The 24,327-nt window shown below is 34.9% G+C and overlaps 1 protein-coding gene across 22 annotated transcripts in view; it reads right to left on the bottom strand.

Moving 5' to 3' along the window:
* The window catches only part of Ptprd (protein tyrosine phosphatase receptor type D), a 1,026,094-nt gene that overhangs the window by 74,284 nt on the left and 927,483 nt on the right, over nucleotides 1–24,327 (bottom strand). For all 22 annotated transcript variants that reach the window (XM_074051871.1, XM_074051878.1, XM_074051881.1 and 19 more), the window contains one exon: nucleotides 2,917–3,040. In XM_074051871.1, the coding sequence (XP_073907972.1) occupies nucleotides 2,917–3,040 (124 nt within the window). The remainder of the gene's footprint in view (nucleotides 1–2,916; nucleotides 3,041–24,327) is intronic.

Genomic DNA, 24,327 nt, shown 5'->3' with positions numbered 1-24,327 from the left:
TCAAGGGAAACACAACAAGGGGATTGGACTATGAGCACATGATAAAAGCTTTAGCACACAAGGGAGGGGTGAGGATAGGTAAGACACCTAAAGAATTAGTAGCATTTGTTGCCCTTAACGCAGAGAAACTAAAGCAGATACCTTAAAAGCAACTGAGGTCAATAGGACAAGGGGACCAGGAACTAGAGAAAAGGTGAGATCAAAAAGAATTAACCTAGAAGGTAACACCCATGCACAGGAAATCAATGTGAGTCAATGCCCTGTATAGCTATCCTTATCTCAACCAGCAAAACCCCTTGTTCCTTCCTATTATTGCTTATACTCTCTCTACAACAAAATTAGAGATAAGGGCAAAATAGTTTCTGCTGGGTATTAAGGGGGAGAGCGGGAGGGGGTGGAGTGGGTGGTAAGGGAGGGGGTGGGGGCAGGGGGGAGAAATAAACCAAGCCTTGTATGCACATATGAATAATAAAAGAAAAATGAAAAAAAAAAAAAAAAAAAAGAATTAACCTGGAAGGTAACACACACACACAGGAAATTAATGTGAGTCAACTCCCTGTATAGCTATCCTTACCTCAACCAGCAAAAACAGTTGTTCCTTCCTATTATGGCTTATACTCTCTCTACAACAAAATTAGAAATAAGGGCAAAATAGTTTCTGTTGGGTATTGAGGGGGTATGGGGAAGAGTTAGGGGGCAGAGTGGGTGGTAAGGGAGGGGGTGGGGGCAGAGTGGGTGGTAAGGGAGGGGGTGGGGGCAGGGGGGAGAAATGACCCAAGTCTTGTATGCACATATGAATAAAAAAAAATAGTCACAGAAAGCTGACTAACACTGCCAACCAAACTGAAAAAATAAAAAAAATCCTCATCCAGAGTAATTTAAGTCAGTTACCCAGGTGGAACCCAAAACAAACACAATAAATTTTATAAATCATGCATGAACTCATGTGCCCCCTGTATTATCCACCTGCCTGTACAGGAGAAACCTCAGTTAGTGACTGGCTGTGTGGTTCCAATTGACAGCATTCTCTTCCATGAAGCAGATACAGGATGACTGACTACCCATTTAATTACCTGCTGGTTAGGGCTTAGTCTAAAATAAAACACTATCCATGGTTGTAATCTAGATTAAAACTCTCCATATAGCCCATAAACTTCAATTAAATGCTCCTAACCTTTTGCATAACACTTAAAATTGAAAGACTTTTGGTTTCTAGGTCAGCTCTAGATTTATGGTGTATGTGGGTACAGAGCTATAAAAAGGCAGGTTTTAGTCTGATTCAAGTGCTTTTGCTTCTATATTATAAAAATAGCATACCAATAAAATGAGCATAAGTTTCCAGATATCACAATAAAGGTACAAGGAGGTAGTTTTTGGTCCCTCACAATACTTTCCTGTTCAATGTGGAAAATAACAGGTTAAGAATAACAGTAAGAAAAGTGGTAAATGGATAGAGAAGTGGTAGTATTGAATGACCTAATTTTGAGTGGAAATAATACTACAATATAGCAAAAGCTAACTGACAAGTTCTCCAGGCAAAATCATGTCAAACAGATTCTCATCTTGTATTCATTTATTTTATTTCTATCACTTACTTTGCTTTGTTAGTGAGAAAAAGGTTTCTCTCCTCTCTATCTGTGTTTTGGTTTTGTTTCTCATTTATTATGGAGGTGATTAAGAAACTTGAGACAAAAAGCTGCTTTTAAGTATATTTTACATGTTAAAATTGGAAATCTAGTTGTAAAATATAAATATAAAATATAAGCCCTATGTTCTAATCAACCACATATTCTGAGAATGACTTGAAAAGCGATTACCTACCTGACCCTGTCATGTCTAAATCAATATTAGTCCAATGTGATGGACTTAATACATTTTTTTCAGTAGGGAGATGATTGATTCTTGATCATTTAGTATATTTAATCACCTAAAAATGGGTTTGTAACATTATCCACCAAAAATAAACTGATTATGAGAATTTAACAGTCTATCTTCACTATACAATATCACTTTGAGGCAATGGGGTACATATATGAACTTGCTCAAGTGTCACATGTCTTTTATTCCTAAAAATCTGGACATAAATGTATTGACTTTGGGGCTTACTAGGAAAACATTAAGGAGATTTCCACTTTCAAATTAATTTTGGACACTGAGTAGGTAATAGGTGGAGGCCCAGGCTAGCTGTTATGATATTGGTAATAATTAAATTGTACTGTAAACTATTTTCTAAGGACTTTTCAATCAAATATGCTACTATAGGCCAAAAGATGAATAAATTGCTGAATGTTGAATATGAACTCATAGATGTTTTAATATGGGATGTTATTGGAAAGAGGTAAGTGGAAACTACCTTCTTCATGCACCCATCAATCATTCCCTTCCTGCAATTGTAAGAGACTGACTACCAAGTAGTTCACAAATTAGATTTATCACACATGTCCAAGGAGCTTAACTCATATTAATTACCACATTAATAACTCAAAACCTTTAGACTGTCCCCAGTAGATATCCAGATTTATTTACAAATAATCCCCTTTCCCTGCCTGTTAAATATCCAGTTAGTTTATGGGTCCCTTTTGACTATCACTTGTTCATTCACAAACATTAACAATCATCAGTTAACTGGAAGGCCTCCATTTGTTTCTGACACAAAAACATTGATTATATCAAGTCTTTTATTTAGGATAGAGGCAATAAGGTAATGAGAGATGCCATTCTGTCATTTGATACTAGTGATACTGTTTATAAGAATACATGATATATTTGTATAAGAAAGAAAAAAGTGCCCATAAACTATGCCTGAACCTGAGGTAACTATTTTAACAGATAGCGAATGACCTATCTAAAACTACAGTCTCATACACAGACTTAACCCAATAAATATCAGTATGAATAACATCTGTATTTCCTTACCTTCTATTGCTGATAAGAGAACCCGAGAGTGATCATATGCAATTACATTTGCATATCTATTCTTTGGTTTATTTACTTCCAAGTTTGAATGTTCCCATGTGAACTGCTGTCCAGGGTCAATTGACTTTAAAAGAAAAACAGCACACACAAAATCAATACTGAATAACACAGAATTATAAACATTTATCACATGTAACAAACATGATTTAAAAAGAAAATTCTGAAGCCATACTCCATCAAGATGGTTCTAGCTGTGAAGCTGAACACTAATATAAGCAGCATAATATAACATGATTAATCATAGTCAGAAACAGTGATAGTCACCAACATTGATTCAAATGAGAAACAATCAATATAGATGTTCTGTTAATATTGGAAAAGAAGGTTTTTATTTTTACTTCTCCATTTCTCTCTCTGCTGCAGTAGTTTACAAGTTACCTTGGTTCAATATTTCTTCTGGTTCTGTGAACATAATTCTATCTTGATTACTTTTCCCTATTCTTTCCTATCTGGACCTAAGCTCAGTCTTTTAAGTTGATTGGTGTTTTACTGGCTTTGCTGAGGACAGGCTATAATGGTTGGTTCTTTCCCTACCTGCTCACCTACTAACGGCAACTTAAGGCTTTGTCTGTTTTTTCATAACACACCATGGCTAACATTACAGGACAATTTGTACAATTCAAATAGAACAGTAAGATAGGGAAGCCAGTTACATAGTCATTGTAGTCAGAGTAATTATAATCCAATGTCTAATTAATTTTTATTTATCATTTATAGCTTTATCATTTATCATGTTTATCAAGTTTGCTTTTTATTTTTTATGTAAAATTTTTCTGAGTTGTATTACTTTTCTTTGATGTCTTCATTCAACCAAAATTATTTGACAACTTAAAATAAATATTTTATATATATATATATATATATGTTGTAGTTAAGCTGAACTACTATTTCAAGATCAAATTCAGGTTTGATTACAGAACTCTAAGGAACTTGTTAATTTCAACAATTCCACAGAAAAGAAAACACCTTTTCTTTCATCATAGGATACCAACACTTTTTTAAGATTTCTAACTTCATGGTATATCGAAACGCGAGTTGAATAATTATATAAACATTATTTTAAATGATAAAAATCAAGTTTTCAAAAATAATAACAAATTAGGTTTATGTTCAGGTGAAAGATTTTAAAACATTTTTGTAGTTATTTTGGGTGTCAGGTATTTTCCATGCCTTTATGTGTGTATGTAGAAGTTGAAAGTAACACACACACAACACCTATCACATCAGAGATTCATATACTTTCTGTAAAAAGGCACAGAGTTCAGCAAGACTGTAAGATTCTCAAGAGACAAGTTATTCAAGTTACCAATTTTGAATAGTCTACAAACATACCAAAAATTTCACATAGTGCAGCCTCTAATTTACTAAGGAATATTAAGCTGTTTTCTCTTATTTAACCTGTGTTAATCTACATGTAAAAGAGTCATTCATTGAATAGTGTACAATAAAATGAATCCATGGCTTTAGAGTCTAATGAATCCATGGCTTTAGAGTCTAAAGAATGTTATTAAGGAAATTTCTAGTTTGTTTCTCCAGGGAGATCTCTGTCTTCCTACAGAGCATAATCCTTGCCACATATTCCATGAGTTTAAGGAACTAAAGCATTCTGATATCTGTGAGGAAGCCTTCAAGTCAACCTGGAACCTTGTCTACACAGAACACCTCTACTCAGTAAAGAACTGTCTTTAAAATCTTTCAAGTTCACCCAAATCTATAATCCCACTGGCATTCCCTAAATCCAGACCTTCAGTATCTGCTATCTAATTGAAATCCTTCCTCAAATCTGTTACTCCAATCCATTCTTGATCCTGCCTTCCTGTTTTCTACAGTACAGGGACAGGTTAGGTCCCTATTTAGGCACTCCTGGCTCTGGCTGAGTTTACAGCTTAAACTCTAAATTCCTTTATCACAGTCCTACCTATGCAGCTTCAGTTGCCTTTTTATCTATACTGCAGCTGGCTCAGAAAATGGGTCAACAAAAGTTTTAAATAAATCAACAGAATTGATGAGCAAATGTTCTTGAGAAAAGTTCATGAAGAGAAAGCCTGGAATAATTCCTCTATGTAGCATGGGAGTTAGAGGTCAAACTATGGGAACTTCAATGTACAGTGTGCAAAAATTTTCGTGCTTAACACCTGCTATCATGGGACTAATAACTGGGTATGTAATCCTGAAATTATAACTACCACTGATACCCCACTGTCTATTGATGTACACTACACAAGCCTCTCACATGTCATTCTCTCAAATCTCTTAAGAAGCTACTAAACTCTCTGACATTCAGTGCTTGGGGGAGAAGAGATTATTACTCTGATGGCCTTGATGTTGGTCAGACCAAGAAAATGCTGAGGTGTATAAAATGGTATGATTTCATTAATAATGGAGTTACATTTATCAACTCAATGTCACTGTTAACTCATGTCCATTTCTGTTATTGGCACAAATTCTTAGCTCACTGCCTTATTTATTTGTTAGTTACATTAAAGAACTTAAAAACTTGTGATGGAAAAATAATCTGTGTGCCACATGTGTTAATGTTTAGGCTTAAAGTGTGGTCTATGAAAAGAAGACCTACAAGTAACAGGATAATTATAATAGCTGCCAGGTCACTATGCTTTCTGTGCATTGAAATCTCATTTTCACAACTATTATGAGGTAAGTATTTTTTTTCCATTTGGCAGATGAGGAAATGGAAGCAAAGAAACATTAATTCAATAAATCTTACTGAGGACATTCTCTGTGACAACCATTATGATAATTTGATGGTTAAGTAATTTGGTTAACTTGCACAACTAGGCTCAGTTACCCTCAAACCCAGGTCTGTATGAGACCAAAGCTCAGTGATAATTAGTTGGTAATCACTAAGCCATGATGTTACTTTAACCCTTTGGAGTACCACTGAAGAATGAACAAGCCCAGCATAGAAGACACATCTAAACACAACTATCCTTTATTGCGCCAGTCCAAATGATATTTCTTCCCAACTTATCATCCTGTGTCATTCTGGGACAATTACATAAGAAATCAAGTTTTAAAAATGAGGTTGGCTTCACATGGGTGATAAAACAGATGGGATGCAGCTTACATTTATACTTGTTTTACACGGATCAAACAAACATTGATTATATAATGCTGACTTGTCTTTGTGCAACACAGCACTCATCTATCTGTATCTATCTATCTGACTGAATGTTTAACAATACACAGCACAGGTCATTATTTCTAGAGCTTGTCAGAATGCTGAAAGCAGTAAACTCAGTAAAGAAGAATAACTGCTGAAAGTTGGTGAGGTATACTAATATTTTTTCTATTTAAAAAAAATAAAGCTTGTTAAGGAAAATCACATTTCTATTACCCATGCTACTAAGGCAAATATATCAAGGATGAATAAGGCCTTATTCTCAAAACCGCTGTTTAGATCTTCCTTGGTGTTAGAGATGACACAGTTGCTGTGTCAGTTTCTTTTTCTCTGGTTTCCCTTGCTATTGACTGTTAAGTCGAAGAAAATTGCCAACATGGACAAAAGAAATGCAGACCTTGAGTGACACACAGTGATTTCCATTTAACTTTATACTTTTGGTTGGTGTACCCTGACTATACATCTTCCTATTATAAAGTTAAGCGGAGGACACTCCAATATTATTCAAAGCAATTAGAAATAAGCACTCTTTGCCCAGTGGACTCAATTAATCCTTTCTTTTGGTTTTTTTGAGATTGGCTCTCAGTTCCTTCTATTCAGTCTCTAGCTCTATCTAGCCACTTCTGTGTGAAACCCTCACTTTCCCAGCACTCACTCTAAAGATGAAGTACTGGCTAGATTTTCTTCAGGCTCCCTTGAGGAGAATTTGCGAACAGGAAATAAAGCAAAGTGGGTTTATTCAACCAAAAGTTGATTAACAGGCTGTAATCATATGAAATTTGTACATAATTTATAAATGAGGATGCTCCATTATATTAATATTCATTTTTCCTTTGAAAGACAGATCCTCTGGAGGCATCCTTCCTAAATAACACCTAAAACTTTATGAAGGTGAAAAACCAATTTATATCCCTGTCTGTGTACTTGATCCTGGGCTGTCCCTCCCCACAACTGTTTTGGACTAAACCATTCTAATGCTAATAGATCTTAAACCCAATAGTTTTGCCTTACCAAGAAAAAAATAATGACAAAATAATAGAAGGAAAAATCTTCCTTGTGAGTGATTTAAAGAACACATTGAGCATCTCAAGCAGACACTTGCTAATAATAAATAGTTGATATTTATATTATCCTGTACTTGGTTTGAAGTTCTAATTTTTAAAAATCAACTAGATCTCTGTTGTATAATAGGTAAGTAGAAAAATAAACTACATATTAACAGATAGATGTAATTTTGCATTGTGTTCTTGACTAAAAAGCCAGAATTAAAATGTATTTAGTTGTAGTAAAACTTAGATAATATTTCCTATGTTTTCCTTGTGCTTCACAAGTATCAACTCATTTTATCTCACAAAGACTCTAGAAGTGGTTACCATAATTATTATGGTTCTGTAGATGAAGAAACTGAAGTGCGCAGAAGTTAGTCAAACAGCTTGGTAGGTAGAGAAGCCAGGTACGGGGTCTAGGCATTCTGACCTCCCAGTTTGAGGGTCCAGTGACCATGCTATGCTTCCTCTTTTGCTATCCCTGAGAAGATTACTTGATTATTTCACAGCTGTTCTCCAGACACACAATGTAAAGAGAGCAGAGCATAAAATCTCTGTAATAGTACTAATCTGTATGACAATTCTAAGCACAGAACAGAGTGATCATAGCTTTGCACATCAGGTTACAGACCTGAGTGAAACATGAGAGCGATCTTTCTTGGTGATGCTGAAGTCATCACCTTATAGCAAAGTCCTTTAATGGTTTTAAAAGTATTCAACCTTTTTGTCCAGAGGAAAAAAATCACAAATGCAAAACATCGCACAATAGTAGTTACAGTGTGTTCCACTTTACCCTGGCAAAAGAAAAACCTCAAAATATTCCTTTAGAAACTCATCAACAAAACCTCACAAAAACAGATTCATCCTGGTTTTGTGTGCTTTGAAAACAACTAACAAAAATTTAATTATATAGAAGAAATAGACCAACTATTTCACTAACCAAACTACGGGTCAAACCTTCCTTTCTATAGGAAACTGAACTTTTGATAACCTTAACATCTAGAGAAATCCTGTCTTTCCATGTAGTTTAACATGAGTAAGCTATTTTGGTTCTTTCTTATTGTGGTTTGCCCTGAGATATTTGTAAGTCCTTTCTAAGGTTTAGTAGAGAAATCTGGTATTGACTGTGTATTTATGAAGCTATTTTCCATTCTTAGTCATTCATATTCATATCCTCTCTCCCTCACTTGCTTCTCTTTATTTTCTCTATTTAAAATGGTAAGTTAATATATAACCATTTGAAAAAAGACCCATGCTTGCATAGTTGGGAAGGGCTGTATTTTCCACAATTAGGAAAGGCCTGCAATTGTGATAATAAGCACTTTCTTCAAAGAGAAGAACATGAGTTCAGTTTCATGAAATAATATAAACTGGAAAGTTGTGATAAGCAATGCCTAAGAGTCAGAGGGCAGGGTGTTGGCTTTATCTTTGCCCCTGTGGCAGGTCATATAACATGGATCTGTTTGCTGTGTGTTCCCTTTTCTTATTAAAGTTACACAAATGTCAGGTTTGTGTCCTTATTTTCTTTTATCTCCCTTTATCCAATTAGTTATCAAATCTTACTAAGTCTTTTGCTAAAAGGGTATCTAGAATCCAGGTAACCACTGCAGTGTGAAGAAGTGAAATAAGAATCTTCAACACTCTTAGCACTAACGAATGGATGTGGATGTGCTCTGCCTTCAACAATACTGAAGACATACAGAATTTATAAATGTAGCACACTCATCAAAGGTAGCAAAAAGTGTTTCAATCAGATATTTTGTCTTCAAGTGATAAAAATTGCATCAACTCTGTAAGTTGCCCAAGGGTTTGATTTGAAATTCTGACTACAACCTATCATGGAAGAAATACTTACAGAATATTACCTAAAGTAATTTCTGTACATACATGTTTAGAATTGGTACGTAGACAAGCAAAAATGGACAAGCTATACTCACAGAAAATCATTCATTCATGTGGTGAGGTAATACAGGCAACCCTTTCATAACCTTATCTTCCAAATTATATCACAGTCCTAAGGGTAAGTTTTCTTATTTCCATGAGAGTATCACTTTTACAAAAACATTAAAATTATCTGAATTTACCATGGATCCAAAATGATGAAATCAGTGAAAACAATGGATTGCTATATACCTCAGTAAGGCATGACAGTGTGGCTTCTGGAATTCAGCTAAACTATTTTACTTCTTTATGTGTATGGCTGTGAAAAGATTATTTTTGAGACATCTGTCCAAAGAGAGTTGGGAAAAGAATATACAGTTTAAGATCTAGAGATTTAAAACTCTCTCTCTCTTTTTGTGGTAGCAGGGATTGAACCCAGGGCTTTGTACCTGCTACGCAAGTGCTCTGCCAATTGAGCCATGCTCCGAACACGATAATTTGTATTTATTTTTTTACACAGGGCCTCTCTAACTTTCCCTAGATTGGCTTCAAACTCATGATTGTTTTGTCTCCACCTTCCAAGTAGCTGGGATTACCATACCCAGCTTTGTGGTTTTTATTTTTTTAGGAAGTTCCTTTTCTGGGACTAAAGGCATGGCTCAAGTGGTAGAGCAAGTGACTAGGAAGTTCCTTTTCAACATGCCTCACATTTTTCCTGAGTCCTACTAAATGCAGAAGACAGACATTTGTAGCTCCCAAAGGCAATATTCTGGAGGAATGGGAGCAGCAATATGTTTTAATCCTAACACTAGTTTTTAGCTCTTTATATCCTACATCAGATAACTGGAATAATAAGAAAGGGATGGACAGATTTATACAAGATGTTTGTAATGACTAGAGTATCATAGAGAATCACTTTATAAATATGGTTCACACATCCAGATTTCTAATGCTATTTGGAAAAACAAAAAGAATTTAAAGAATTTTCAAATGACTTGGGAGAGAAAAATGTTATAAGAAGATTAAATTTATCTAATTAAAAACATAAAGCTGATTGAATTGGTAAAAATTACAAAGATATATAAAGAAGTCGCTTCATCTAAAAATCACTTAGAGACTATGATATTTAGTAATTAAAGTAGGTTGTGTGCTCTTAGGGATGTGTAGGGAGGATGGCAAGTATGAACAGGCAACAGACAAAATTATCTTTTGAATATAATGAATATGCATACTAATTCACAACTGCATTCTTTCTTCTCATGGATATCAGGGCACCAGGTTTTGGCACCAAATTAACAAGATAAATGCATTAATTTTTTATCAGCCTTTATTAATATTGACATACCTGTATAAAGATAAGACTATGAAGTGTAAAGTACCTGACTCAAAGTTATCATTAAGTGAATGCTAGAAGTTTTACCTGCTCCCAGTTCTACCCATTGACTTATACCAGAACATCTCTTATCTAGGATGATGTTAGCAAGCAAGCAGTGGCTACTTCCCCCTTACTGTTTACTTTGAGATGGAAGCATAAAAGTTAGGCAACTGTACCCTACTTCATTTAGGTAAAGAAATCCATTTCTGCCCTTTTACTTATTATTATATAACTGTACATCCATCTATATAATTTGGAATCTCATCTACTTTTCTGTCAAAGATAACAAAATAAAGAGCACAAGTAGCCACATATATTTCTTATTTTTTCCTTTTCATTTGATGATGGAGACCTGATCACTCATAAAACCAGTGAACAAATAGATTCAATAGAAGAGTTCATTGATGAATAGCTTCATTTCATACTTATTGTGCAAGTCATAGTGCAACAGCATTTAAAAAGCTACACTAAGGAAAATAGTGAAGATAAATCTTTGTGGTATTGAATCATACAAGTGATCATAGTCTTCTTTATAAAATAAAGGATAGTCTAACCTGATTTTAAATGTTATTTTTCCTATTTTATTTTGTATCTTATAGACAGAATGCATTTTATTCTTTCAGCATTGTCTTAGTTGGCATTATGAAAAGTGGTTTTACTGTTTTATTGTTGTTAAATCTTTCCTTTCCCATATATAGTTTCTAAGGTGAGAGAGAAAAACAAAGTACAAAACTGAAGTGTGAGTAGACTTTTGTTAGCATTCAGTCAATGCCTTTTGAATCTCATTTCCTGGATCAGAAAAATAGAAATTATACATCCAAAATGAAATGAGAAAAAGTGATGCTTTCTCCTAGTTTGTGACATAATATAGAAACTTACAAATAATTACTAAAAATTCCTCACCTCATTTTGTCCTCAAAATATATTTTGTGAAACTTTCTAGTTGAAACACCTGTTTCCACAGTGATTTCTGGGCAGAGTATGTATACTAAGAATCCCTTGTTATCACTGACATTGCTCTTTTCAGGTGAAGTAACAATACATAGCATTACATATAGACATCTAATTCCAGACAGTTCTTTAATTCTACTACTTATACTTATGGTGCTTAGGTATCTTACAAAATGTTTATGATCCAAAGTGCCATGTATACTTTCTTCTCTCCTGCATGTGATTAGCAAATGAGAAAGGCTAGAACAAATTAACATAATGTAGAACTTTAGAGTTTAGCTTCTTTCTAAACCAAAAGGTTACTTGTAAAAATCTGTTTTTGTTTAAAATATACATTGGTTTAATATAATAAAGTTAAAGAATTCATAAAATTAAAGCTAAATCATGTAAAATACTATACTATATATAACGTTGATTATTTCTCATGTTACCCATTTTGAAAAACTGGAACTAGAGAATATTACTGTAGAGGTTGTGTTTTATCTGATGTTGTGTTTAGCATACAGTAGGTTTTAAAGTGTTTTTTTAGAATGAATGACCAAACTGTACCACAAGCAGGATAGAGAACAACAATGACTTCTAATCTAGAGTCTTAGGAATAGTTCAATAAGCTTCCCTCTGAAGGTCTAATGATAAACATATTGGGATAGACCAAGACATGTAAAGTCATTCTAAACAAACTGAGTGGCTCCCAGCTCACACTTGGCTGCAACTTGATTCACAGGAGCCATTCTTAACTGTGGCACATTTGAAATCCATTATAAGCTAACGTCTGAAACAGTCTTTCAGGCCATGATTTCCAACTTCTGCACATTTCCTGCTAACTATTCAGACATATTGTGCAGTGGGCTTTTGCAAAGTGATAGTTCTGTGCAGACCATATTACCAAATTTTTTGCATAGAAAAAATTTTGTATTTGTAAAATTAATGGACCACTTGAATACACTGAGTTTGTTTTTCATTTTGCAACAATTGTGCTCTACTGTTCAAAGCGATGGAAGTGGTAGGAAGAGTGAAAAGATTCTGATCAGATGGAACAATGAATATCCCAGCCTAAAGCACAGAGATCTGGTATAGGCTGGTTTCAGTTAGAAAAAAATTTTTTTGGTGGTACTGAGGTTTGAACTCAGGGCCTTTTGCCTGCTAGGCAGAACTTCTGCATAGCAAACTGTCACCAGACTCAAGAGACAGCCTACAGAATGGGAGAAAATCTTTGCCAGCTACTCATCCAATAAGGGACTACTATTCAGAATCAACAGGGCACTAAAAAAACTCAGCCCCCAAAGAATCAACACCCCAGTGAAGAAATGGGCACATGAATTCAACAGGGAATAGTTCAAAGGAAGAGGTACAAATGGCCAGTAAATACATGAAGAAGGGTTCAACTTCCCTGGTTATAAAAGAGATGCAAATCAAAAGAACACTTAGATTTCACCTCACCCCAGTGAGAAGGGCCACAATCAAGGGTAAGAACAACAACACTGTTCGTGGGATTGCAAATGAGTGCAACCACTATGGAAAGCGGTATGGAGATTCCTCAAAAAGTTAAAGACAGACCTGCCATACGATCCAGTGATGCCACTCCTGGGCATCTGTCCAAAGGAATGAAAGACAGGACACAGTAGAGACACCTGCACACTGACGTGCACCACAGCACTCTTCAAATGGCCAAGCTCTGGAAACAACCCAGGTGCCCTGCTTTGATACATGTCTCCTTTTCTGCTTTAGGTAGTTCTCAGGTAAGAGCTTGTATCTTTGCCAGCCTCAGGCTGTGATCTTTCCATCTATCACCTCCTGGGTTTCTGGGACTACAGGCGGGAACTATCATTCTAAGCTTATGTATTGAGTAGTGGTCTCACTAATTTTTTGCGCAGGCTGGTCTTGAACCGTAATCCTGCAGACCTCCACATCTGAGTAGCTAGGATTACAGGTGCGAGCCAACCACCCCCAGCCTCAATTTCAGAGGTTACATATCTAGTTTACATCCGTGATCCCAGTGCAATTATTAACAATACCTTCCCTTACTCTCGAGTACCCCAGTTTGGGCAATAAATTATATGGCACTGCAGCTAACCTGACTTGTTCCAACCCACATCTGTATTTTGGAATGTAGGAAAGTTTCATGACAGCATCACAAACATCACGGTCAGGTGTATGTGTGTGCATGTGTGTGTGTGTGCATATATGTGTATGTGTAAATGTGCACGTGTAAGTTTGTGCACGTGTAAGTTTGTGCACGTGTGTATGTATGTGTGTGTCTGTCCATGCATGTGTGTGTGTTTGTGTGTGCGTGTTTAAAGACAGCAAGGAAAAGAGATGTTAGGCTCTGCAATATACCAAGTCCACTTACAAACTATCTCATTGACAAGTGGGGAAAAGCAATTAGTAATTTCTGCACTGCAACCCTATCTCCACTTACCTAACACTAGGCTATAACATGAGATCTTAAAACTAGAAGGACAGAAGAAAGTTGGCTTGATGCACTGATTCACCCTTCCTAACCTAACCCACAGAGCTGCAGAGAAGATAGAAAAAGGAAGAGAGCAGAGCATGTGTTTTTAACTTGCAATTACCCTGCCTTCTGATAAATCTGCAGATTAGCCTATAGCCATTTCCACTTTTTCCTTCTTTTGGGGCAAGGTGGAGGATGGGAGGAATGTAGTTGTGAGTAAGTTGATTGGATGTGTGTTCAACTGTGGTGCAAAGAGCAAGGTTAATGAACTGATTACTGATTCACTGTAGTCATAATCCTTCATCTTTTGTATCTAATGTAGTGTTGTATAATATCTAAGACTATGATTGAAAGATTAGGTGTCGCTATGCCTTAATGTCATTTTTCTTTAGTGTGCTGGAAATGGAAGTATAGAGTTCTTCTAGTGCTTGAGTAGTATATAATTCAATTGCATACCTTCAAATTATATGCCAGTATGTGTCTTAAAAATCTGCCTGCATTAATATATCTAAAGAAATGCTAAGTCAATCAGCAGGAAGGAAAGCAAGTCACAGATGCACACAATTGGAGGACTCAGGGAAGGGAAACTCCATGAGTATCTAGACCTCTTAAAAAAGATGGTGGCATTCAGTCATGACAGTATAATACCTGCCATGGAGAGCACCCAACTAGGTCCCCAGAATACAGGTTCTCATTCATATTTCCAAAACCAAGGATTGTGTTCTAGAGTAAAATGATACCTTATCAAGAGGCTTTCCTGGTCTGGGATCTGGCTTGGGGTCACTTTGTCCTCACTATCTGATGAACACTCAACTCATGGTGCACCTTCCTCAAGACTGAGCTAGGTATACATTCATCCATTTCTTAGGGCTAGATTTCTCATATATTAGCAGACACTAGATGCTGCCTAAAAAATCTTTGAAAGTTAAAAGCAAGTCTTTTCTCTGGATAGATGCATGGGATAGTCACTGTGGAATAATTTATAATAGTGAAAGATGCTTACAGAGAGCCTTAATTTAATAAGAGATTGCCTAAATGACTCACAGTATGAAAAACTATGCTGCTAATGTAATTCCTATGTGTCTACTGAAATGGAAAGATAGACATTTTTTCTGTTAAATTAAAAAGGATTATAAAACAGTACTTTGGTTAAAGTTTGTCTATATATACATACACTGTGTAATATGGATACAAACATACATACATATACACAAATACAAATTCACAAATTTAAAACTTTACACCCCAATGGCATTGGCACTTATCTCTGGGCTGTATGCATTCATAATGATTTAAAATTTTTTCTTATGTTTATATCTGTGCACTTTAGTTTTTCAATTTGTGAACACTGCAATACTTTTGAAAACAAGAAGAAAGCTGAGTTACAGAACACTTTTCACAATTGTATATTCAACTTTCTGTTCTCATGTTAGAGCGAGAGGGAGCAGATTATAGGATTCAACAGTCTGGAGGGTATTTTGTAAAATTGATAGCAAGTGTTTCAAGTGGTTATTATGGTCTATAGAGGTAACACTCAGAGTAGATTGGTAAACAAGAGACAATATTGAAGAGTCAACAAAAGACTAGCTCATCTTCCTCCAAACTCACCAAAGAATGTTAGTGAGAGGAATCAGTTTAAATTATTGCTTGTTTTGGTGATAATGATGTTGATAAGTGTATCATCATTATGCACTGAATCTGAATTCTTGGACAAAGTTAGTGGCAAATGTTTTCTCCACACTGTACATAAAGAAATAGAGGCTAAGAGGAGCTATGACACTTCCCATGAGTCACACTGGGTGCCCATAAAGCAGGGAGCTGAAATGTGAATCCAGGGAATTTTGACTTTGAAGTCTGAGCTCTTAACCACTACACTCAGGTATATAAATAAATTATCTATAAATTTATGATCATAAGGCTCAATTCCTTATTTCAAAACTGTGGATAGTAAAGAAAACAGATTAAATTCCAGATATCTCTGTTAGTCTTGGTCTAATGATACATTCATACTACAATTCATTTCCAAAATTTTGTGGTAATGAAAGACAAGGTATAGGTTTCTATATGGTTAGATTTTTAATGCAATTTTTATCAAATCGAAAAGCATGGAATCTTAAGTATAATCTTTACCCCATATAAATAGGAATAAAGGACACATGATTTCAATCTCTCTCTTGTTTCTACCCACCTAATAGTGCTCCCCTCTCCTCCTTTACTGCTCATACACACCACAAATTCTGCAGCAAAAGACAGAAAGCTGAGGCACATTCATTCTTTGGAAGTGAATAGGCATAATGGAGCAAATGGTATTGGCAGAAACTATCGAGAAAAGTGAGAGGCCAATAACTCATGAATAACAAGTCTTCACTAACAGTTTTAATGACTATTCTAATGGTTTAATGGATAGCACTTTAATAGGACTTCTAGTACAATTCTTCTAAAAGCTTGTCTTCAATAAATCTGTCATTAACAAAGAACTGGCTTGCTTCACCGCATAACCATAGATTGCTGAATCTGAACATAAAGAAATTATGGCAGTTGTCATCCTGTACTATCATCCTCTTCTAGAGTACTCTATTAACTATTGGAGAAAGACTGATACATGTTCAAAATGTAGTTTTTGCTGGTGAAAAAGGCATGTTTATACAAAGGGAATGTAGTCGACATTAATACACAACAAAAAACACACAACTGTCACATTTATTTGTGCAAAGACAAAGGAGAAACAGCAATTCACCCAGAAGTATGTGACCACTGAAACTTTAAAGACTACTAGAGTTGTCTTTGAAATGGCTTATTGAATTCCTTTGTGTAATCCATTTTTGAATGCCTAGAGCACTCTGTTTCTACATTTGTGTCATACTTGTTTTATATCATCTGGCTTCTTATACTAACTTAAGTTCCTTTTAAGTCATGGGTTGCCGTGTTGTGTTTCTTGGGCTGCATACCACCTCAATATTAATGTTGCAATGTTTATAATCAATCCTAATGAATAATCATAAATTCAGCCCTTAGCTGTTTTGCTTTGTCCATTCCAGAGGTTTTCAATTTTGAATTCTTCACAATGGAATTCTTCTTGTCTGGAAAAGACTTTCTTCTTCTGTTTTGCTAAATCCTTCCTTCTTTTTAAGGTTCAGCTCATATCCCACTCTCCCAAGCCATACCTGCCTTGAGATCTTCCCCAAGCAATTCCACATGGGCCCACTACTATCCATTTGGGAATTAGCCATACTAAGCCTAGTAATTCTTGATTTAAGTTGTTAAAATTCATTACAACTTATCTTTACATTTAACAATTCTTTATTTCCCAACTCTATTATAAATTTCTAAACAGAAATACAGCTACTGTTTAACTTCATAGTCTAGGAATAGGTTGAACATATAAAATATGTAAAACATATAATTTTCACCATTTTAGTTTCTTACTCCAATTTCCATCCAGTCTTTAGGGAAACTTATCTCATTGGTAATTACATTTTTATGAGTCTTAAAATGTAGACAAAGATTGCAAACCTGAGAGTAAGAGATTGATCATTCTTAAGAATATCTTCCTCACAAATGATAACTACAAATATATCAACTTTATATTATTATTTTATACTAGTTATCAACACAGTGAAAGAAGCCTATTGGCTAAGTTATAGACCATTAAATTTGTATAAATTGAATAAGGCCTACAGTATGTCAGAAGATTAAATATACCCCTTCTCAGATCCCATGTTGGAAACATCTGAACAGACTTAAACTTCGTAGGAGAATTATATATGTCAATTCCTGCTGGGTAACGTTACTGTAAAATGACTCTTTTCAAAAGCAAACATGATTAATCATGATATCCAATAAAAGTAAACAGAATTTTATTCTGGAAAAAACGATCATACGTGACTTTATTTAATAGGCCTATTATGTATTAGGAAAATATTAGATGGCAATGTGTTTTTATTGCACAGACTAAATCTAATTTATCCTAATTTGATGATGTGCTTTGATAATTTAACAGGGCAGCAAACACAATATTAAGAGGCTGATCATTTTTTTTAAGTAGATATATGGGTAAAGTAACAATCATAAAAGGCTTGCTTTGAAAGTCTGAACTTTTCTTCCAATATAGATATTAAAATATAAGTAGAGTATCTTAACCAATGATTTACAATAAGGGATAAACATAAAAAGATCCATGTGATTCTTTAGAATTCTATATTTCTTTATGCAGGCATATATTTTATCCAGCTAGGGGAATTTTGGCTGAAATTATAATACACAATACTATGCTTGTTAAACTGCTCCCACAGCTTTATTCTGCCAGGCAAACATAATAAAGAACAAATGCTGTTCCTTAATCTTCTTTTACATACATTCAATAGAATATGAGAAAGAGAAATATGAATTTTCTCTAATACAGGTCCAAAAGCTTAAGAGTTTGAAGGATTTATTTTTCTGTCCACGAAATTAGCAAATATGGACTTTGAAAAACAGATCCTAGATAGTTGCTAGTACTCTAACAGCAGTGGCCTACTGAATTTTAAATCCCTAAAATGTATTGCATATCATAAAATTTTTTTAAAAATCCCATCATCACTAATGTGGTAGCTATAATATATAAGCAAAATTCCAAGTCCTTCTATAGTGAAGTAAAATTCATATCTACATTATATTTGAGAATTAACAAAATCAGTTATTGTGAATTTGGAGTAAAATTTAGATAAATAATTAAAGGAATCTTTAGACTCAGGATTCAAGGGCAAAGATTATATATTATTCATTTTTGTACATACAGAGTCTACCAAAGCATCTGACACAGTAAGAACTTATTAAATGTTGGCTGCATGAGATGACCTGAATATAACTCTGGAAAAGGACAAAGACCTCTAACAAAGCAGGTTTTAATGTTTTTTACAAATTATTTTAAATGTAGCTAACAGTTTTCAGATTGGTCTTCCTTGTTCTTTGGGGTATTTGGAAGAAAGGAAGGCTTTATTTCACAGAGTTCATTTGTTTATTCTCTAACAAAAATTATAATCTTGGTCTGTGGCAACACAATTGGTTGGTGTGGCAATGATTATAGATCAAAAACAAAAGGATTATATCCCCTTTCAAGAGCAAATGAGTTCCAAGAGCAGACGAAGTCTTAAGAAAACAAAGATGTTCCTTTCACGAAATTATTTTTGCGATAAAACTGTAGGCAGAAAAATACTGAAGCTGTTAGTCTCTGAAACTTGCCTGCAGGTTTTTAGATTTAGGGTGCAATGACGTTTTTCTCCCCTAAAAGTTTGCCTTAAGACATGGATCTTATAGATCATTTTTCTTTAGAGACATTGAGGCAACAGGAAATGAGAGTTCTGTACTCAGCATGCTTCCATTGATTCATTTTAGTTAAAGGAACAGCTTTTCTACTGTGTTCAGAATTGTAGTCAGGGACCTTGATCTCCTTTCAGCACTGCCATGACAGTGCTCCAACTAGCAAGAAGACTATTGCCCAGGAAGTTGCTGTTGATCTGTCTCCTCAGGGAATATTAGAAATAGTTATAACCTAAAAACATATTTTCATTCAGGACTTGATAAGTGATATCTGTCTTGACATCTTGTGACAAATAACAAACCAGGCTCCTGTGTCATTTTTTTTCTAAACCAAAGCATATGTTCATTTCTAGAAATATTTAACATGCTAATTGGGGTTATCTCAATCAATAAGATATATTCCCTGTCCTGAAACTAGAAACTTCATTTCTAGTGGAAGACACACAAACAAAACAATGAAGATTTTGCAATTCCTTGCATTATCATGGCCCCTGAAAGCAGGCAAGAGTAGAAATACTTCCATCAAATAAAGTAGACTTCAAACCTAAATTAGTCAGAAGAGACAAAGGTCACTTTATACTAACAAAAGGAATAATACATCAAGAAGAAATAACAATTCTCAACTTATATGTACCTAGTGTTGGTCTACCCAACTTCATTAAACATACACTACTAGACTTAAGAACCCAGATAGACCACAACATAGTGGTGGTGGGAGACTTTAATATTCCTCTGTAATCAATGGATAGGTCATCCAGACAAAAACTCAACAAAGAAACTCTAGAATTAAATGACACCATAGCTCTAATGGACCTGACAGCCATTTACAGAGCATTCCATCCTGCAACAGCACAGTATATATTCTTCTCATCAGCCCATGGAATCCTCTCCAAAACAGACCATATTTTAGGTCACAAAGGAAGTCTTAACAAACATAAGAAAACTGAAATAAACCACTGCATACTGTCTGACTACAACACAACAAAATTAGAACTCAACAATGAAAGAAACAGCAGAAGATACTAAAACATGTAGAAACTGAATAACACATTACTCCATGATCAGTGCACCATCAAAAAATTAAGGCAGGAAATCAAAAAGTTCCTGGAATTTTAGGAGAATGAATGTACAACCTATCAGAACCGAAGGCACACAGCAAAGGTAATCCTAATGGGAAAGTTTATAACCATATGCATATATTAATAACACAGAAAGATCCCAAATAAATGACCTAAGCTTCCTCTCAAACTCCTGGAAAAACAAGATCAAGCTAAACCCAAAACTAGCAGAAGGAGAGAAATAATAAAAATTAAGACTGAAATCAACAAAATAGAGACCAAGTAACCAAACCAAGAATCAATAAAACAAAAAACTCTTTCTTTGAAAAGATAAATAAGATTGACAAACCCCTGGCAAATCTGAATAAAATGAGAGACCCAAATTAATAAAATTAGAAATGAAAAAGGGGAGATAGCAACAAATACCAAAGAAATCCAGGGAATAACTAGAGACTAATTTGAAAACATATATTCAAATAAATTGGAAAATCTAGAAGAAATGGACAAATTTCTGGACACATAAGACCATCCAAAACAGAACAAAGAAGACATTAATCACTTAAACAGATCTATAACAAGCAATGAATTTGAAGCAATAGTAGTCTCCCAAAAAAGAAAAGTCCAGGACCTGATGGATTCACTGCTGATTTCTACCAGATGTTTAAAGAAGAATTAACACCAATATTCCTCAAACTTTTCCATAAAATAAAAAGGGAAGGAACACTACCAAACTCATGCTATGAAGCTAGTATTACACTTATCCCTAAACTGGACAAGGACATAATAATAAAAGAGAATTACAGGCCAATTTCTTTAATGAACATAGATGCAAAATCATCAATAAAATATTGGCAAATCAAATTCAACAGCATATCAAAAAGATCATGCAATATGATAAAATTGATTTCATACTAGGGATGCAAGGATGGTTCAACCTATATAAATCATTAAATGTCATACAAAATATTAACAGAAGCAAAAACAAAGACCATGTGATCATCTCAATAGATGTAAAAAAAGCCTTCAACAAAATTCAACATCTTTTCATGATAAAAGCTCTGATGAAACTAGGAATAGAAAGAATGCACCTCAACATTAAATATATATATAGCCAATAATATATAAAGGCTATATATGACATGTCCATATCCAACATCATGCTAAATGGGGAAAAAGTGAAACCATTTCCTCTAATGTCAGGAATAAGACAAGATTGTCCACTCTCTCCACTCTTATTCATAATCATCTTGGAATACCAAACCAAAGTACTAAGACAGGAAGAAGAAATAAAAGGAATACAAATTGGAAAGGAAGTGTCAAACTATCCCTATTTAAAGATGATATGATCATATGGAAAAATGCCACCACAAATCTAGACATCATAAACAGCTTTAGCAAAGTAGCAGGATACAAAATCAGTTTACAAAAATCAGTAGCCTCTCTATACATCAACAATGAACAGATTGAGAAAGAATATAGAAAAATAATTTCATTTACAATAACCTCAAAAAATAATAAAATACCTAGGAATAAACTTAACAAAGGATGTGAAAGACTTCTACAAGGAAAACTATAAAACAGTGAAGAAAGAAATCAAAGAACACTACAGAAGAGGGAAAGATCTCCCATGCTCATGAATTGGTAGAATCAATATTGTGAAAATGTCTATGTTACCAAAAGCAATCTACACGTTCAATGCAATTCTCATAAAAATTCCAATGACATTTATCACAGAGATTGAAAAATCTACCCTAAAGTTCATCTGGAAGCACAAAAGACTGCAAGTAGTCAAGGCAATATTGAGTAAAAAAGAAACATTGGAGGTATCACAATACCTAACTTCAAACTATACTACAAAGCAGTAGCTATAAAAGCAGCATGGTACTGGCACAAAAGCAGATATGAAGACCGTGAAACAGAAAAGAAGACCCAGACATGAATCCATGCAGCCACACCCACCTGAGTTTTGTTAAAGGTGCCAGAAACATACGAAGGAGAAAAGTCAGTCCCTTCAACAATTGTTGCTGGGAAAATTGGGTATCTGCATGCAGAAAACTGAAACTAGATCCATGTCTTTAACCCTGTACAAGTATCAACTCAAAATGGATTAAGGACCTTAATATAAGACCTGAAACCTTGCAGCTAGTACAGGAAAGAGCAGGGAATACACTGGAATTAATAGGCATATGCAAAGACTTCCTACATAGAGCTCAAATGGCTCAGCAACTATGAGAAAGAATGGACAAATGGGACTACGAGAAATTAAAAAGTTCTGCACAACAAAAGAAATGGTCTCTAAATTGAAGAGGCTGCCCACAAAATGGAAGAAAATCTTACAAAATATATCTGACAAGGGATTATTTACCAGAATATACAGGGAGCTCAAAAAACTAAATTCCAAAAAAAAAATCAATGACTCAATGAAGAAATGGGCAAATGAACTGAATAGAGCTTTTTCAAAGGAAGAAGTCCAAATGGCTAAAAAAAAAACACGAAGAAATGCTCAACATCCCTGGCCATAAAGGAAATACAAATCAAAACCACATTAAGATTTTACCTTACTTCTGTTAGAATGGCTACCATCAAGTACACAAACAACAACAAATGTTGGAGAGGATGTGGGGAAAAATGGAACCATCAGGACTGTTGGTGGGAATGTAAATTAGTACAACAATTAAACAGTATGGAGGCTCCTCAAAAAACTAAAAATACAACTGCCATATGGTCCAGCTATTCCACTCCTAGGGATATACCTGAAGGAATGTAAGTCAGGTTACAACAGAGGCACCTGCCACACCCACGTTTATTCCAGCTTAACTCACAATAGCTAAGCTATGGAAACAGCCAAGATGTCCTACTGATGAATGGTTTAAGAAAATGTGATACTTACATACAATGGAATTTATTCAGCCACAAAGAAGAATGAAATTTTTTTGTTTGTAGGTAAATAGATAGAACTAGAGAACATCATCTTATGCGAAATTAGCAAGGTTCAGAAAGACAAAAGCTGCATGCTTTCTCTCATACATGGAACATAGACCTAATACAAACATAGCAGTATTATGTAAAAATGGTCATGGTAGGGAGAGGTCACATATGAGAGGGCAGTGTAAAAGAAAGAAGTTAAGAAGATGAATATGGTTGATGTAGTCTCTATATAAGAATGAATACAGAATTTTTAAACCTGTTGAAGCCTTCATAAAAAGGGGACTAAAGTAGAAGAAATAAAATAGAGGAGATGAACCAATTCAGGTTATATTACATATATACATAGAAGTATCAAAGGAGACTCCCTGTGTAGCTATATTAAAGAAGCAAAAATGTCATTGTTTTCTTCATTTACAAAATCTGAGAACAGGAGGGCAGAATGGGAGGGAGGGGAGCATGTGGGGGAGCCCATACCAGTGGGAGGGAGAAGAAGGTGAGGAAAGGGTGTGAGAGGGTGAAGATAGTGCAAATACTGTGTATACAAGTATGTAAATGGAAAACTAAGACCTGCTGAGACTACTCCAGGAATGGTGTGTTGTGGGGGAGATAAAGGAGAATGATGGAGAGGTGAAATCAAGGACGATATATTTGTTATATTGTAAGAACATTTGTAAATGCCATAATGTACCCCCACCTATCATGGCAATACAAAAAAGAAAAAATTATATTTTACTGCAATCCTATATGGTACCAAAATTTCGAGTTCTGTTTATAATTTGGGTTATCACATAGAAAGTAAAACATCTTTCCTGTTTCAAGTTAGCATGGCTTGAAGATGTATCCCTAGAATTTATTTCTCTCTTTTGTTCTTCCAGAAACAATTTTCCTTTATCATAGAGGGAGCATACTAAGAAAACATCATCTGTCACAAAGTATCAGATGTGAAACTCACTGAGTGACTTTAACCACATTACTTAAAAGCCCTGAATGTGTATGCTCTTCAACAAAACTACAGAGATGGGGCAGATTCGAAGATTCTAGGAATCCTCAAATGTAAGTCCACAGAGGAAATTTTGTGACCCTGGATTCAAACCTCTGGAAGTTGAGGAAGAATTTTTTTAAGAAAATAGGAGAATTCATGAGCTTTGACAATACAGAAGGAATAGAAAAGAAAGGAAAAAGGAAATCAATGCCTAGTTGCCCAGCAACATCTACCAGTTCCA

This window comes from Castor canadensis, chromosome 13 (genome assembly GCF_047511655.1).
Source record: "Castor canadensis chromosome 13, mCasCan1.hap1v2, whole genome shotgun sequence".
In the NCBI taxonomy this organism is placed as follows: Eukaryota; Metazoa; Chordata; class Mammalia; order Rodentia; family Castoridae; genus Castor; species Castor canadensis.
This window is presented reverse-complemented; position numbering and strand designations above follow the sequence as displayed.